This window comes from Rhinolophus ferrumequinum (genome assembly GCF_004115265.2).
Source record: "Rhinolophus ferrumequinum isolate MPI-CBG mRhiFer1 chromosome 13 unlocalized genomic scaffold, mRhiFer1_v1.p Super_scaffold_3, whole genome shotgun sequence".
NCBI lineage: Eukaryota > Metazoa > Chordata > Mammalia > Chiroptera > Rhinolophidae > Rhinolophus > Rhinolophus ferrumequinum.
In genome coordinates, this window is record NW_022680356.1 from 1,447,392 (window position 1) to 1,465,644 (window position 18,253).

The 18,253-nt window shown below is 42.2% G+C and overlaps 1 protein-coding gene across 1 annotated transcript; it reads left to right on the forward strand.

The window, feature by feature from the left end:
* Positions 1–867: 867 nt before the first annotated feature.
* MTLN (mitoregulin) lies at positions 868–1,948 on the forward strand (the record flags this gene model as incomplete). The annotated part of the gene is given in 3 exon segments (XM_033100860.1): positions 868–963; positions 965–1,268; positions 1,854–1,948. Coding segments are annotated over 2 exon segments (273 nt in total), but the record flags the coding sequence as incomplete, so codon positions are not given.
* Positions 1,949–18,253: the final 16,305 nt, after the last annotated feature.

The window sequence follows — 18,253 nt, forward strand, 5'->3', positions numbered from 1 at the left end:
AAACACTCAAACTTATTCCCAAATGAATACGAAAAATACAACAATGAAATCCATGCTTTTGCATCCGGTTCCTTGTAGCTTTCCATGGACTTCATCACAGGGTGTGGTGATGCTAAGCCCTGAGGAGTGTCCTGTGCTCCTGACCTCCACTGCACAGCCGTCCTATGTCCCCTTGGTATTCACCTCTACATTCCCACTGCCTGCTGCAGCATTCCATAAATATTTGCTGAATAAATGCTCATTAAGCATGGCAGATTCACAATGAACCCAATACTATATCATCTCTCTACTAAGTTAGGTTTTTGCCTCAAGTATGAAAGCCCATTTGCTGATGTCTGTAGAGAGGCTGGTCAGGCCCCACGTGTGGTCTCCCTTCCTCGTCTGCCTTCGTTTCTATTGCTCTGCAACATATTAACCACCGCTCCCATGGGGTAGGAGTGGGGCAGGTTCTCCAGCAGGGTCACACGGGGCTGCAGTCTAGGCCTCAGCCCCGCGGGGTTCTCACCTGGGGGCTGGGCTGGGGAAGAATCTGTTTCCACGCTTACTCATGTGGTTAGGCAGTTAATTTCCCTGTGGCTGCAGGACGGAGTGCTCCAGCTCTTTGCGGGCTGTTACGTGGCTGGACGGTGCGGCCCTTCCTAGAGGCCACCGCAGTTCTTCGCTATTTGAGCTTCTCCAACATGCTTACTTGCTTCATCAAGCCCACAGGAGAGTCTTCAGTCTGTGAAGAAGTTTCACACATCATAAAGTGATCACAGGAGTGACATAACTAACAAGTCACGCATCCAGTCCACGATCACACAGGAGGGCCTTCTCTGCCACCTACGTGAACGCACCGCACCACCTGACCCTGCCGCCCCGCCGTAGGCCGCGCGGGCACGCCACGCCCCCTGCGCTGCGCCAGTGCGCGCGCTGCGCCGTGTGACCCCAGCGCCCCGCCCCACGCCCTCCTGCACGCCTGCTGGCCGCAATGGCGGACGTGTCCGAAAGGAAGCTGCAGCTGTCCGTGCTGTTGGCCTTCGTCTCCGGAGTGCTCGTGGGTTGGCAGGCGAACCGGCTGCGGAGGCGCTACCTGGACTGGAGGAAGCGGAGACTGCAGGACAAGCTGGCGGTGATGCAGAAAAAGCTGGACCTGTCCTGAACCCGGGCCGTTGGCCCTTGCCGACCCCAGTGCTGCCACCTCGTCTTCGCCCGCGCGGGGGCTCCTGCCTGAGCCAGTTTTGCCTCACACTCCCCGCCTGCCGAACGAGCCTTGTCCCGGAGTGGCGGTGAGCATACTTAGTGTGGTGGCACGAAGGGGTGACCTTGGAGTGGGGCGGATGTCTGGAGGCAGGGGCCGTGGACAGCTCCCAGGAGGTGGCTGGCTCCCACAGACACCAGAAGAGGAAGGTTTGCCTTGCCAGTAACTTGCACTTTGGTGTCGTCGTTCAGTTCATTGCGCATGTGGAAGGGGAATGTCTCACCACGTGCACTGTCGCAGGTTGACAGCATTCAACTTCAGAATGTAAATAGTGGAAAGAAAGAACCGACTGTGGAAGTGTGCCTGCCGCCACTTCCCCCCTTATCATTGTTTTCAGTAATCTCCTTGGTAGCCCCGCAGGACATCTTTACCTTCCTGTTTCATAATCTCCGTTCTGAATTATTAGGTTATTGGCAGCGGGGTAAAGTGGAAAGAGCAGTGGCCTGGAAGTCAGGAGCCTTGCATCTAGTCCTGGCTTTTTCATCAGAGCTGTGCAGATTTTCAGGATCTCAGATTTCTTACCTTCTAGTTCATGGTATAACTCTACAATAGGATAATTTGAAGTTAATGACTATGTATTTGTAATTTTTCCCCTCTTTTCTCATGCCAACAGCTTGTCGAAGATGGATGTAGAGCATGGACAGAAATCATTTCTCCTAGCACTTTCTGAATCAATTTTATTTTTAAAATAAAAATATTTTAAATCTTTTTTGGACCTTTTTTATTAAAAGTAAAATTGGCAATGAGGAGGTTGGGAAACTCCTGCCATGCAGTTTACTGCATCAAGAGGTCTGGTGCCTTAAAACTGACTTATTTGTGTTTTTGAACAGATACCTTGTTTCTTAAGGAATCTATGCTAGTTCCTTGCTACAACTGCAAAGCAGGGTTGGTCTGGGGACCATTATGAGTCATGTTGGTCAGTTGTTTTGCTGGACCTCTTCAGGAAGGCAAGGAGCTGTGTAAATAACTGAAGCAAGGATGATGTGTATAAGACCTTTGCACTGCTGAGAGTGATAGCATATTCCCAGCACAGTGGAAGGTTTTATTGGCAAAAATTTCATTGGTGTCACTGTGGAGTACACATGTGAAGGAGAAACCCTCTCGAATAGAGCTTAGTGACAAATCTCAACTGAATCTGGAAATCAAGAATGAGTGAGCAAGTCCCTGGTGATTTTTGAGTTCCTGAACTTTTAATGGTAAACTTTCCATCCTCCTCTGATTAGAACACTGCCCTTGTTCGTCCCTGTAAAGATTAATTTTGTGTCTTAGCATATTTAATAATAGCACCATGTTAACATAAGACAATTCAGAAAAGCTGTTTCCACGGAAAGCTTTTTATTTTTCCCTGAATGCTTTGTTACTTTTGGCGTGGGAGGTGGAGGTGAATAGGGTCTAGAAGGAGGGGAGACTGCCAGAGTGCTGGTAGTGTCCTGTATCCTAATCTGGGTAGTCACGTGGGGGTGTGTTCGGTGTGCAAATTCAGGGAGGTGGACGCTTGTCTGTTACATTTTTTTTACCTTGAAGATGAAAGTACACAGCATGTCAGTTGGGCCTGTGGTACTGAAGAACATTGATTTATATTAGCGTGCTTCATCCTTTGAAAAGAGCTCAGATCATCATCTTTCTTTTTCAGTGTAGTGGAAACCCTCTGGGAATTGGATTTATAGAATTCAGTCCCACTTGGGGAAATGTTATTGCAATGTCCCTGAGAGTAGGTGTAAAATGGGACCATAATTATTTGCTCACAGGCTTGCTGTAGAACACACAGAATCTCCATCTTCACGGAACTCAGAATGGACAATGTACAAAACGAATAGAATGAAACTTCAACACCCCAAGTGGCAAAGAACTAAAAACTGCCGTTTGAAATGAGAGTATGCAACAGACTCGTGTACCTCATGAAGGCTACATTGGAAAGCTACCCTTGCAGTTACTTTAAGATGTGGGGGGGCCGGTTGGTTCGGTTGGTTAGAGTGAGCTGCGCCCTCCACAACTAGAGTGAAAGACAGCGACTTGACTTGGAGCTGATGGGTCCTGGAAAAACACACTGTTCCCCAATAAAAAAATTTTTTTTTTAAGTTTAAGATGCTTAAGTGGTATGTTAAGGTCAGTTTCACAAGCTGGCACCCCAAAACCAATGCCGGAACACCGAATGCGCCAGCAGGTATGTGGTAGTAATGCCGCACCGTGCGATATACAGCCGTGGGATAGGCAGTTTCCGGCTCCGCGGGCTCCCCACCCGTGCTGTGGAAGTGTTCACCTCAGTGCTTTGTATTGGCCGGAAAGAGAGGAGCACCTGGGCAGCGAGTGCCCCTCCCTCTCCTGCGGGCCAGCGACACAAGACGAGCCCCGCACTCACCAGCCAGCCCACCTGGCCTCGAGCTGGTGGCGTCAGCTGGCGACGTCAGTAACCGGGGCGCTGCGGTTTCCGTGGCGACCGACGCGCCCCCCTCCCCCCCCCAGATGTGGAGATGCTGGCGCAAAGGCCCCACGACTCCCAGCACTTCCTGCAGCGCTGCTGCAGGGAGCTGAAGCAGCAGGTACCGTGTGGCTGTCCCTTGGGGCCTGGACCGTCGGGTGCCCGGGCGCTGGCGGGGTGAGCCGGGCGCCCGAATCCTAGGAGCTCGCCCCGACACACTGGCCTTCCCGACAATAAGGCTCCCATCCCAGCATCCTCCCAACCCGACCCCGGGGACCAAACATCACGTAATCGTGACCTTCGACTGAGCGCCCAACCCTTAACATCTCAGTCTCCACCCGAGCATCTCCCTTAACCCACCTCACCTCCAAACCTAAACTTTTAACGTCAACTTTCCATCCACCTCTGCGCCTAGCGCCACTCTGTAGCCCCCTTTTCCTCCAGCCTTCCTTCAGGGGAAGCTGTCCTTGCTTCATGTGAACAGGAGCGAAATAGGAATAGCGAAAGAAGAGTCCTAATGTGTAAGATTTGAACTAAAGAAGAAATACAATTAACTCATACATGAGAAAAGTTAACCTCACGTAATTGCGAAGGAATAAGATATCACAGACATTTTGAAATTACAATACTCAGTCCTGTGAGGGTGATAAAACAGGCACCCACACACACACACTCTCCAGGGTATAAGGTATAGCATTTTTGGAAAGCAGTTTGTAGTAAATATTCATGCTCCTAGGCTGGGTGATTACATTTCCAAGAATTCATAATAAAAAATAATTATTCCTAATAAAAAATTTGGACAGATACATATAAATACTGTTCATCCCAGTATTATATTAGAAAAGACTGGATACGACTTACAGGATCAGTAATAGGGGAATGGACACGTATGATGGGATAGAAGACTGATTAAAAGTTTGTTAAAGAGATTTTAATGTTAGGGGAAATATTTGTGATAAAATGTCAGTTTAGAAAAAATATAAAATATACAGTATTTCAATAATTTTTTTTATATACGTAGAAAAAAAAGAAGGAAACATGCTAGGTTGGTAACTGGTAGCATGTTGACTGATGATTCTTGTTTCTCTTCATGCTGTTTGATATTTTCATAGTTTTGAACACCAAATACTGCTTTTAAAAACAAAGTAGGTAGTAATTAATGAGTTGTTAATTTATTTTCTGAAATTCTTATTTTACTTTGCTAATTTTACTTTTTAGTTTTCATATGATCCATTACCAAGTGTTGTTTCCACTAAATAAGATCATTTTGTAATCATTGGTAGACGAGAGATTTACCAAAAGCTCATACTTTATCTAGTTTTGGACTCTTGTTTGAAAAGCACCAAAGATTTGATGGATAAATATTTCTTAAGTGACTCTATTGGAATTATAGTGGTGTTGCAACAAAAACAAAATACTCGTCTGGTAGAAATAAAATAAAACTCAGTGAGGCATTGATTTAAGCTGAGCTTTGATGCTGCTTAATATGGTTCTGTACCTAATTTTGAACTTAGTTGGACATTGAGAGAACCAGGAAAAATTTAAGAAGTAAAGTACAAAAATTGTTATTAAAACAAAGATGAAACAAAACAAACTATGACAAGCACTACTCAGCCTGGAAAAGAACTGGCTCAGGAGCCTGTGACATCCGGAATGTCTGGGGAGGTCGCTGTGATAGTGTGAGCAAATTCCTCCTTGTCCCCGCAGAGGACACCTGAAGCGAAACACGGACCACATCTCCAGACTGGTGTCCAGGGGACAAGTAAGAGCCCATCAGGGTCATGCCTGTGATGACTGACTGTCGCCAGGTATGTGAATTTTGTAAATAACAGACAAATACAAAATAGCAAAAGTAGAGAAGATGCTAGGAAACTTTTTCTTTTCCCATAGTCACTGTTTTATTTCACAACCCAATTAATTTTTTTACATTTATTTATTTATTTTGACATTTGATATTATTTTATATTAATTTCAGGTATATAGCATAGTGGTTAGACATTTATATATTTTAAGAAGTGATTCCTCCTCACTAGTCTACTACCCATCTGACACCATACATAGTTATTACAATATTATTGCCTATATTCCTTATGCTATAACCATCACGATGACTACTGTGCAACAACCAACCTGTACTTCTTAATCTCTTCCCCTTTTTCACTTACCCTCAACCCCCCTCCCATCTGGCATCCATCAAAATATTTTCTGTATCTATGAGTTTGTTTCTGTTTTGTTTGTTTATTTTGTTCTTTAGATTCCACATATAAGTGACATACATTGCATCTGTCTTTCTCTGTCTGACGTACTCCACTAAGCACAGTACCCCCCAGGTCCATCCATACTGCTGCAGATGGCAAGAACCCATCCCCTTCCATGGCTAAGCAATATTCCACCTCTTTTTTATCCATTCTTCCGTCAGCAGACACCCAGGCTGCCTCCACATCTTGGCCATTGTAAACACTGCTGCAATGAACATATGGATGCACACATCCCCTCGAAGTAGCATTTGGGTTTCTTCAGATAAATACCCTGAAGTGACATTACTGGGTCCTTCATTGTCTCTTGTTATAGGCTTTGTTTTAAAGTCATTTTGTCTGGTGTTGAGTACTCATATTACTACCTCAGCTGTTTATTTTTGTTTCCATTTTCATGAAATATGTTTTTCCCAACCCTTTACTTTCAGTTTGTGTGTGTCTTTCGATCTGAAGTGAGTCTCTTGTAGGCAGCATATGTAAGGGTCTAGTTTTCTTATCCATTCAGCCACCCTATCTTTTTGAGTGGAGCATTTAATCCATTTACATTGAAAGTAATTTTTGATAGACGTGGTTATTGCCATTTTATTCATATTTTTATTTTATTTTCATCTTAAGAAGTCTAAGATTCCTTGTCATACTGGTTTGGTGGTGATGAACTCCTTTAGCTTTTTCTTGTCTCAGAAGCTCTTTATCTGTCCTTCGATTCTAACTGATAGCTTTTTGTTTTGTTTTGTTTTTGTTTTTTAACATTTTTTTATTAGTTTCAGGTGCACAAAACAATGTAATAGTTAGACATTTATCATTTATATCCCTCACACAGTGACAACCCCCCTCCTCCCATCCACTACACCTCTGACATCACACACAGCCATTACATTTCCACTGTCTCTATTCCTAATGCTGTACTCCGCTTCTTGTAACCATATATATATATATATATATATATATATATATATATATATATATATATATATATATAAAATGTAGTTAACATTCATTATTGTTCAGCTTCAGCTTTGCTGGGTAGAATAATCTTACTTGCAGGTCCTTGTTTTTCATCATTTTGAATATTTTCTGCCAACTCCTGCAAAGTTTCTGTTGAGAAATCAGCTGACAGTCTTATGGGAGCTCCCTTGTAGGTAACGAACTGCTTTTCTCTTGCTCCTTTTAAGATTCTCTTTATCGTTTTGTTTTAGAACTGCATCTTTATTTAAATGAAGTATGCCTACACAAGCGTTTCCTTAATAAAGTCATTCATTTGCAAATATACATGAATGTGGGCATTTTGATGTATACTTGATTTTTTTTAAATTATGCATTTAGAGTTGTACTTTCAAACACACACTAAAATATTTTTTCCATATATTCACATATCTGTCACAGATATTTTAAAATTGAAGGTAAGACCTTTATTTATTTTGTCTTTTTCACCACCATCCTAATACATATCTTCACTTTTGAGATAACCGCTTCTTAGTTTGGTGTTTATTCTTCTAGACCTTTTTCTTTGCATTTGTACACATAACTATAACCATACTCATAGGAAATTTGTAGTACTATTTTGTGGACTTCTCCCTGCCACTCTTTTATTCTTTTTCTTTTAAAAAAGATTTTTATTAAAATATAGCTAACATATAATATTAGTTTCAGTTATTCAACATTTATGTACCCAAAAAAGTGACCACCATAAGTACAGCAACCATCTGACACTGTACCTTGTTATATAGTCAATATATTATTGACTATATTCTCTATGCTATACACTACATCCCCGTGACTTATTTGTTTTATACTTGGAGACTTGAACCTCTTATTCCCCTTTACCCCCCCTTTTTAATTTTTCAATTACAATTGACATTCAGTATTATTTTATATTAATTTCAGGTGTATAGCGTAGTGGTTAGACATTTGTATAATTTAAGCAATGATCCTCCTGACTTGTACCCACCTGGCACTATATAGTTATTACTATGATATTGACTATATTTTCTATGCTTTAGTATACATCCCCATGACTATTTTGTAAGTATCAGTTTATACGTCTTACTCCCTTTGCCTTTTATACCTGGCCCCCCAACCCCCTCCCATAAATCACCCCAACAAATCTCATACCTATCTGACACCATATAGTTATTACAATATCATTGACTATATTCCTTATGAAATATCCTTTATGCCTCTAACTACTGTGTAACAACCAATTTGTACTTCTTAATCCTTGACCTTTTTTCACCCTGTCCCCAACCCCCTCCCATCTATCACCCCAACAAATCTAGTACCAATATGACAAAATACACATGAGTAGTTATTACAATATTATTGACTATATTCCTTACGCTATACCCTACATCCCCATGATTACTGTGTAACAATCAATTTGTACTTCTTAATCCCTTCCCCTTTTTCACTCATCCCCAACCCCCCTCCCATCTGGCAACCATCAAAATGTTCTCTATATCTATGAGTTTGCTTCTGTTTTGTTTGTTTATTTTGTTCTTTAGATTCCACATATAAGTGACATCAAATTGCATCTGTCTTTCTCTGTCTGACAATACACTCAGCACAATTCCCTCCAGGTTCATTCATGTCATCCCAGATGGCAAGAACCCATTCCCTTCCATGTCCGAGCAATACTCCGTTGTATATATGTACCACCTCCTCTTTATCCATTCTTCCATAGACGGACAGCCAGGCTGCCTCCACATCTTGGCCATTGTAAACAATGCTGCAATGAACATATGGATGCACACATTCCCGCGAGGTAGCATTTGGGTTTCTTTGGATAAATACCTTGAAGTGGCATTACTGGGTACTTCATTGTCTCTTGCTATACTTTGTTTTACAGTCTATTTTGTCTGGTATAATTATTGCTACCCCAGCCTTTTTTTTTTTTCATTTCCATTTTCATGAAATTTTTTTTTCCATCCCTTTACTTTCCATCTGTGTATGTCTTTCAATCTGAAATTAATCTCTTGTAGGCAGCATATGTAAGGGTCTTTTTTCTTATCCATTCAGCCCTCCTATGGCTTTTGAGTGGAGCATTTAATCTATTTACGTTGAAAGTAATTGTTGATAGATATGTAGTTATTGCCATTTTATTTGTAATTTTGGTCTTTTTTTTTCCCCCACATCTTAAAGAAGTCCCTCTATCATTCCTTGTAATTGGTTTGGTGATGATGAACGCCTTTAGCTTTTTCTTGTCTGGGAATCTCTTTATCAGTCCTTCGATTCTAAATGATAGCTTTGCTGGGTAGAGTAATCTTAGTTGTAGGTCCTTGCTTTTCATTCTGTTGAATATTTTGTGCGAATCCCTCTGGCCTGCAAAGATTCTGTTGACAAGTCAGCTGACAGTCTTATGGGAGCTCCCTTATAAGTTGCAAGTTAACTTTCTCTTGCTGCTTTTGAGATTCTCTCTTTGGGTCTTGGTGTGGGCCTCTTTGGGTTCATCTTGTTTGGGACTCTCTGTGCTTCCAGGGCCTGTATGTCTATTTTCTTTGCCAGGTCAGAAAAGTTTTCTGTCATTATTTCTTCAAATGGGTTCTCAATCCCTTGCTTTCTCTCTTCTCCTTCTGGTACCCTATGATATGAATGTTGTAATGCTTGATGTTATTCCACAGGTCTCTTAAATTACCCTCATTTTTTAGGGATTCTTTTTTCTTTTTGCTGTTCTGATTGGGTGTTTTCTGCTACTTTGTCTTCCAAATTGCTTATTCGATCCTCTGCTTCATCTAGTCTGCTGGTGATTCCTTCTAGTGCAATCTTCATTTCAGTTATTTTCACTACTGACTGGCTCTTTTTTATGGTTTCTATGTCCTTTTTTATGCTCGCTGTCTCTTTATTGAAGATCTTACTAAGTTCCTTCCTCATCCTTATGACAATTGTTTTGAACCCTGTCTTTGGTAGGTTGCTTGCCTTCATTTTGTTTAGTTCTTTTTCTGGAGTTTTGTCCTGTTCCTTCATTTGGGATGTATTTTTCTGTTTCCTCATTTTGGCTGCCTCTCTGTTTCTATGTATGAGGTAGATCTGCTATGTCCCCCAGTCTTGTCCAGGTAACCTTATGTAGTAGGTGCCCTGTGGAGCCCAGTGGCACAGTCTCCCTCATCACCTGCACTGGGTGCTCCAGGAGTGTCCCTGTGTTGGTCATGTGTGCTCTTCTGTTATAGTTGAGCCTTAATTGCTATTGGCCCATCAGTGGGTGGGATTGACCCCCAGGCTGATGGGCTGTGGGATTGGGCCACATCCACAGCTTGTGGGCTGCTGTACGGGGGGCTTACCCCACTGAGTGGGATTTGCCTCAGTGGGCTCTGGTGCCTGTTGAAACCACCCTTTGTGTGTACCACTTGTGGAGCTGATTGGGTGGTGCTCTGCATAGCTAACTTCCAAGTATGTTGGTTCTGGGTCTTCTTGGGAGGGGCTCCCATGCAGGCCCATGTCACCTACTACCTGTGACCAGTGGGGGCTACCTGGTAAAAGCTACAAAGTGATCCACAGTGTTCACTGCCTGTGCTAACCCTAGAGGAGCGTGGAGGAGGCCACGCTGTGAACCGAGGATGTCTGCCACCAATACCAGGCCTGGGGTAGCTCTGCAAAATGCCTGGAGACCCCAAGACTTGCTGCCACCTTCCAGCTCCCTTAAGTTTCAGCCACTGATAGAGCCTCATGCAGTATGCAATTTGGGTGAGGCAGGGTCTCAGGGAGTCACTAGAGTGTGAAGGGTCGTGGTCACCAGGTTAATGTAAATGCTGGTGTGGTGCCAGTGCTGCACTTGAAGCTACTCAGCAAAAGTCTCAGAGCACACTGAGGCCAGTTACCACCTGCCTGGGGTCTCTCTGACTCTGATAGCTTTCCAAGAAAGAGCACAATGCAGGGAGGGCTGGCTGCTCACAAGAAAGTGCCTCCAGTGTTGGGGGAGTTGAGTGGGGTGGGGTCTCAGTGAGTCAGCAGTGTGGAGCTGCGGAGCTCACTAGACCCATTAGATTCAAATTTGGGCATAAGTGTAAGGAGCCGGCTCAACACCAGAAAGATGGCACCTGCCTGCCGGCTGCACAGGAGCAGGACCCCACATAGGGAAAATGCTGACTGTCCTCCAGCTGTCCTCCTGAAGCCACACAACTCAGCTTGTCCCCCTTATGTCTCTGACACCCCCCAAGTCACCGTCCCTCCACCGGACACAGGGTGAGTGCATGCGAGCAAATGAGTCTGTGTGCTGGCCCTTTAAGAGGACACTTGGGTTTCCTGCCACTTTCTGTCCCACCCGGATGATTGGAATCCCCACTATTTTTCACAGCCAGATATTGTGGGGGCTCTTCTTATTGGCACCAGTACTCTGGGCTGGGGAGACCAGTGTGGGTCTGGGGTCCCTTGCTTCCCTGGGGGGATCTTCCATGGCCGAGATATCCCTCCTGGTTCTCAACTGCCACACAGAAGTTTGGGGTTAGCCAGTTTCACATCTCTGCCCCTCCTCCCAGTCTCAATATGGCTTCTTCTTTATATCTTTAGTAATAAAACTTCTGTTCAGCCAGATTTCAGATGGTTCTCCAGGTTGATTGTTCTATAATTTTGTTGTAATTTTATTTTGTTCATGGAAGGAAGCAGCCACAGTGTTTATCTATTCTGCCATCTTGGATCTCCCAAGATTCTCTCTTTATCTTTAACCTTTGGCATTTTAATTATGTATCTTGGTGTGGGCCTCTTTAGGTTCATCTTATTTGGAACTCCCTGCACTTCCTGGGCTTGTATGTTTATTTCCTTTGCCAGGTTAGGGAAGTTTCTGTCATTATTTCTTCAAGTAGGTTTTCAATTCCTTGCGGTCTCTCTCTTTTCCTTCTCATACTCCCCTGATGTGAAAGTTGGTATGCTTGGTGTTATCTCAGAGGCCCCTTAAACGATCCTCATTTTTGGGGGGCTGGGGAAATTCTTTTTTTCTTTTTGCTGTTCTGATTGGGTGTTTTCTGCTACCTTATCTTCCAAATTGCTGATTTGACCGTCTGCTTCATCTAATCTACTGTTGATTCCTTCTAATGTATTCTTCATTTCAGTTATTGTATTCTTTATTTCTGACTGGTTCTTTTTTTATATTTTCTGTCTCCATTTTTATGTTTCCTATCTCTTTGTTCACTTTCTCACTGAGATCATTGAGCATCCTTACAACCAGTGTTTTGAACTCTGCGTCTGGTAGATTGCTTGTCTCCATTTTGTTTAGCTTTTTTTTTTTTTTCCTGGAGCTTTATTCTGTTCTTTTATTTGGGAGATGTTTCTTTGTATCCCCATTTTGACTGCCTTCCTGTGTTTGTTTCTATGTATTAGATAGAGCTGCTTTATCTCCTGGTCTTAGTAGAGTGGCATTAGATAGTAGGTGTCCTGGGGGACTCAGTGGCACAGTCTCTCTGAGCTGGGTGCTCAAGGTATGTCCCTTGTATGGATTGTGTGTGTCCTCCTTGTTGTAGTTGAGACTTGACTGCTGTTTTCATGTTAATGGGAAGGATTAACCCTCAGGCTGATTGGTTGTGAGGACTGGCCTTGACTACAGTAGAGGAACTGTTGTGCAGGGGCTGACCTTATGGAGCAGGATTCACTTTAACAGGGATCTGGTGCCTTCCCAGTCTGTCCTTTGGGTTTGTCATCTGTGAAGATGGCCTGGTGGTGGTCCAGCAGAATCTGAAGCCAGGCACTGGTTGTGCTGGCCTGGGGGCTGCCACCTGTGCCCTGCTCAGGGCCACCTGGCATGAGCCACAGAGTGATCCACAAAGGTCTTTAGCCTCTGCTGGGCTTGCAGGTACCTTGAGAGGCCAAGCTACAAACCGAAGCCAGCTGCCTCTAGTTCCAGGCTTGTGGCTGTTTAGCAAGCAGCATGCCAAAGCCAGATGCTGCTTATTTGGGGTTTGTGAACCTGCAAAAGATTATAGGAAAGTCCAAAGAATGAGCCATGGCATGCCGTTTGTATGGAAAAGCCACTGGAATTAGCTTGGGTGGGCCTGCAAGTTGGGTGGAGCAGCATCTCAGGGAATCACTAGGGTGGGGCAAACAGTGTTAGCCAAGTTAATGGAGACTCAGCTGTGGTGCCTGCCTGCATTTGCACATTGGGTGGGGGGTGGGCTCAACAAAGAAACAATGGCTGCCACCAGCTCCTCTGACCATCTGGGAGAAAGCTGCTCCTCCAGCCTTCACTCTGCAGCCAGACAATTCAGTTTCTCCCCATATGTCCCTGGTGCCTTTCAAGCAAGCAGCTGACCCAGCGCCAGAGCTCAGAGCAAATGAGTCTGACAGCAAGTCCAAGCCTGGGCCTTTTAAGAGGAATGCCTGAGACTTCAGCCTCCCTCCATCTCACTCAGCCACAATCTCCACTGGTTTTCACAGCCAGAAGTTATGGGGACTTCTCTTCCCAGCACTGGAACCCTGGGCTGAGGAGGGGCTGAGAGCCCTCGCTCCTCAGGGGGTACCTCTGCAGCCCAGATATCCCTCCCAATCTTCAATGGCCACACTCAAGTGTGGAACCAGTCCGTTCCACGTCTCCACCCCTCCTACCAGTCTTGAGGTGGCTTCTTTGTATATCCTTAATTGTAGGGCTTCGGTTAAGCTAGACTCAGGTGATTCTCAATGGTGATTGTTCTGTAGTTTAGTTGTAATTTTGAGGTGGTTGTGGGAAGAGGTGATCACAGCATTTACCTACTCCACCATCTTGACTGAAAGTAAGTATCTTGCCTTTGGATGTCTGTTTTCTATGTTTGTAGAGAACATCATGGATATTGGTTTTGAATTTTATTCTTTTCTAGGAAAATAAAGGAGAATTATTTTTGCAGGGAATCAGTTTTGAGCAAGTTACTTCTTACAGGCAGATCTTGCTCCTTCACAGCTGGCTTCAGAGATCTCATGTGGGATGCTAAGACAAGCACTATAATTACAGTTACTACCAGTATAGGATTGTGACTTTTCCAGATTGTGTCATGGTTGCAAGCATAACAATAACATGTAAATTGATTAATGCATTATACAAAACAAAAAATGGTTTTTGTATTGTGATTCTGAAACACTCAGTAGTTTCATAGCTAACACAAAACTTGGGTTTGTTACTGGGACTTTATCTAGTTTCTCTTCTCTGTTGATCTCTTCTCCTATTGTTACAGATGAAATAATACTATGTACCTATCTTAATCATTCTTTGCCCCAATTTCTTCATCTGTGAAAAGGGAATAATAATAATACTTCTAACATAGGATTCTTGTGAAAATTACATTATATGTATGAAGGAGCTGTGAACAGTGCCAGGCTCGTGATGATAACTCAGGAAATATTAACTGGTATTATTATTAGTCGTAGTAGGAGTAACATTATTTTAATTAAGTAGGTTTGAGGATTGGCAGTACTTTATGATTATACTTCTTTGGGGATAGCTCAGAGTAAAGGATTCCTGTATCCCAGTATTTGAAGTAGGAAATACTCTTGATATTTATTTCTATTCTGCAACTTTTTAGCAGATGTAAACCACATCAGAGATATAACTCCCCATCCTTTTTACCTTCTAGTTTTTCTCCCTTCCTCACCCAGAGCCTCAGGGAAGAATAAGAGGACCCAGTGTGGTTAGGTTTTGTGGGGAGGAGTGGCACAGAATTTTAGTGTCCTTTTCCCTGTAAACATGAGCATTGTCTGGAACCTTGTTTGTATTAAGTATCTTTCATTGCAAGTCAACAAAGATGTTGTATTTGGTCTGCTTCGAGTACTAATACTGGAATAAGTGTCATTTAATTTTATATACTTGTACCCAGAGAACTAAATATTCAGCTTCCATTCCTTACATTGAAAAGATAACAAGCTTTTTTGTGTTGTCTTATTTTTCCAATGATCTAAGTTATTTAAATGGAAAGGCCCATGACCATAAAGCAAGATATTAAGAATTGAAGATGTTCTTAAATAAGAAACCAGAATGCCAATTTATTTATTGACGTTCTGAACTATACCTGTGAAGTAGAACTGAATAATCACTTCCAGTGGTAAGTGCATTCTCTCTATCAAAACACCTGTATAAGAAGCCAAGGAACAGTGTAAACAAATGCTTGGAATTAAACCAAGGAGGAGTTAGCTGGATACTACGAATGCAGGTGGTGACCGTTGACACTGCCGCACACTGTGGAGGAATGACTGTGAAGGAGCCTGCAGCACCACTATTCCATGGTCAGGTTTCACATTTCATCTGATTGTACTGACTGTTCATCACAATTTTTATGTTTGCCCCCAAAATGCAAATATTTCAAAGACAAATATGTATGAAAAATTTGCCTAAAGTTTTGATTTAAACTGAACGTGCTATTGACACTTTTCTTGTAGGTGTATATTTGTGTGTAAAATTTTTCCTTTTGTTCTTATTTGATGTACATTTTCTTAAGTATTTATAAAAGATGCTTTGAAAATGAATTTGTCTTATAAATCATAAAAGTAAACCTTCTTTTGTAACTAATTTCTCACTTAGATTAGGTTGAGACCAAGTGGTGTTTCATTGATTGTGCCCCTCAGGAGTGAGCATCCAGGTCCTCGTCAGACACCCCACCTCCATCTGTTTGATGGCAGTAAAGTGAGCTTACTGAGGAGGACACTGGTCACGTCAAGATGGAAATTGTTTTGTTCGTGCTGCATGCTAAACATGTACTGCGTGGGGTCCATCTGTTTCTGTGTCTCTCAGTCTCTCCCTTTCATTGTGTGTGTGTGTGTGTGTGTGTGTGTGTGCACATGCCCACGCATGTGCACGCATGTGTAATAATATGCGGTAGGGTGCAAACCACATGGGTTCTGTTGATATAGGCTTAACTCCTGGCTCTTGCAGTTGCTAAGTATGTGATGTTGGCATACATATCGCAGTTAACTCCTCTGAGCTTTAGATTTTTCACTTATAAAAAGGTGCTGATGCCTGTCTTCTAGTATTGTATACAATTCAGGTCTTAAGTGCACAGTGTCACACTCTTGACAAATGTACACCCCTGTGTAACCAACACCCCTGTCAGGATGTGGACATTACCCTCACCTTACAACGTTTCCTGTGTCCTTTTCCATTTTACTCCTCCATGATTCCTAAGAGAGTGTTTTTTTACCCAGTACCAAAGAAAGAATTTGAATGACTCTTTAAAAATTAATTGATCTGTTTGTGAGCTACAGCTTAAACACTGCTTAGGTGGAAATTAATAACTTTAATTGCATATCCTAGACAAGAAGAAAGATTTAAAATCATGTTCTAAACTATCAACTCAAAAGGCTGAAAAAGGAAGAGTGAGTTAAACAGGAAGAAAATAGAATGGAAGAAATAAAGAGCAGAAATTAATGAAATAAAAAATAGATAGACAAAAGAGAAAATCAAAAAAGGTAACAGTTTATTTTTTGAAACGATTAGTAAAATTGAGAGATGCCTAGTAAAACTAATCAATAAATTTTAAAAAAGGATAAAGAAAACAAATAATCACTATCTGACATGAACATGGAAGCCTCCCCACAGGTCCCGCACACATTAAGAGGACAATAAGAGATATTATAAACATCTTTATGCCAATAAATTTGATAGCATAGACAAATTCCTTGAAAATCATAATTTACTGAAACTAATACAAGAAAAAATAGAAATTTAAATAACCTCTGTTAAAGAAATTGAAGCTTCCAACAAAGGAAACTCTAGGACCAGAAGCCTTCACTGATGAATCCCTCCAAACATTTAAGGAAGAAACAATACCAGTAGTACACACACTCTTCCAAAGAATAGATAAAGAGGAAATGCTTCCCAACTCATTTTATAAGGCCAGGAAAAACATGATTCCAAAATATGACAAGACATTACAAGAAAGAAAAATTACAAGACTAATATCCCTCATGAGTATCAAAACTAAAATCCTAAACAAAATATTAGCAAATTGAATATCACGACTAATTGGGGAATACTGAATTTGAATTCCAGGAATGCAAATGCACGCACATGTGTAACCGACATTTAACATTTATATATGGATCATTGTAATATGCCATATTAACAGAACTAAAGAAGAAAAATTGTATGGTTGTCTCAATTGATATAGAAAAAGTACTTGACAAACTTCAAGACTCATTCATGACTTTGTAAAAATTCTCAACAAACTAGGAACAGAAGGGGACTTCCTCACATTGCTAAAGGGTAACAAGAGAAAACTAAAGCTAGCATCATCATACCTAATGGTGAAATACTCAACACTTTCTCCCTAAGATCAGGAACAAGACAAGGATGTCCAAGAAATAAACAGGTAACTCCATTTTTTAAATGGGCAAAAGACTTGAACAAACACTCAAAAAAAAGAAAATATGTGAAAAACCAAGAGGTATATAAAAAAGGTACTCAGCATATAATAAGTCATCAGGGAAACACCATAGGCTACTTACAAGAAACGTACCTTAAATATAATACTACGGGCAGGCTAAAAGCAGAAGGATGGAAAAAGGTAGCGCCCTCAAAAGATATTACTATCAGACAAAGTAAACTTTAGAACAAGGGCAATTACCAGGAATGAAGAGGTACACTGCACGATAAAAGTGACAATTCACCAAGAAGACATAACAGTCCTAAATGTATGTATACCTAACATCAGAGCTTCCATATGGGAAGTAAACATTGACACAATGAAAGGAGAAACGGGCAAAGGCACAGTTATGGTTGGAAACTTGAACACGTCTCTCTCCATAATCTACAGAACCAGCAGACAGAAAATTAGTAAGGACATAAAGGGACTGAATGACACCATTAACAAACTGGATCTAATTGTCTTTTGTACAACACTTCACCCCAAAATAGTAAATCCTCATTCTCTTCAGTGCACATGGAACATTCAGCAAGATACGGGGACCTGAACAAATTCAAAGGACTCAAATCACGAACTGGCTGTCTTTTGATCACATGAATGGAGTTACAAATCAGTTACAGATAACTGGAGAAATCCTTAAATATTTGGAAATGAAATAACAGGTTGTAAATAATCAAAGGGTTAAAAGGAAATTTCAAGGGAAATTAGAAAAGGTTTTGAACTGAACACAGGAGAGAAATGTGTGCAATCCATGGGACCTGGGCTGAAGCACTGCTTAGAGGGACATTGGTGGCAGCAGTTGCTCACCGCAGAGAAGTCTCCAGTGGGTACTCGGCCCCCTGATGGGGAGGCAAGGCTTGACTTGAGATCTGAGGGGTGAGCAGGCCTCAGGAGGTGAAGACAAGGGGAGGAGCAGGCCAAAGGAGCAGCACAGGTGACGTCTTGGAGGGAGGGACTGGGAAGTGGGAGGCTAGTGTGGCGGAGTGGGCAGAGAGAGGGACAGTGCAGATTGGGGTGAAACAGGAGATGTCTGGGC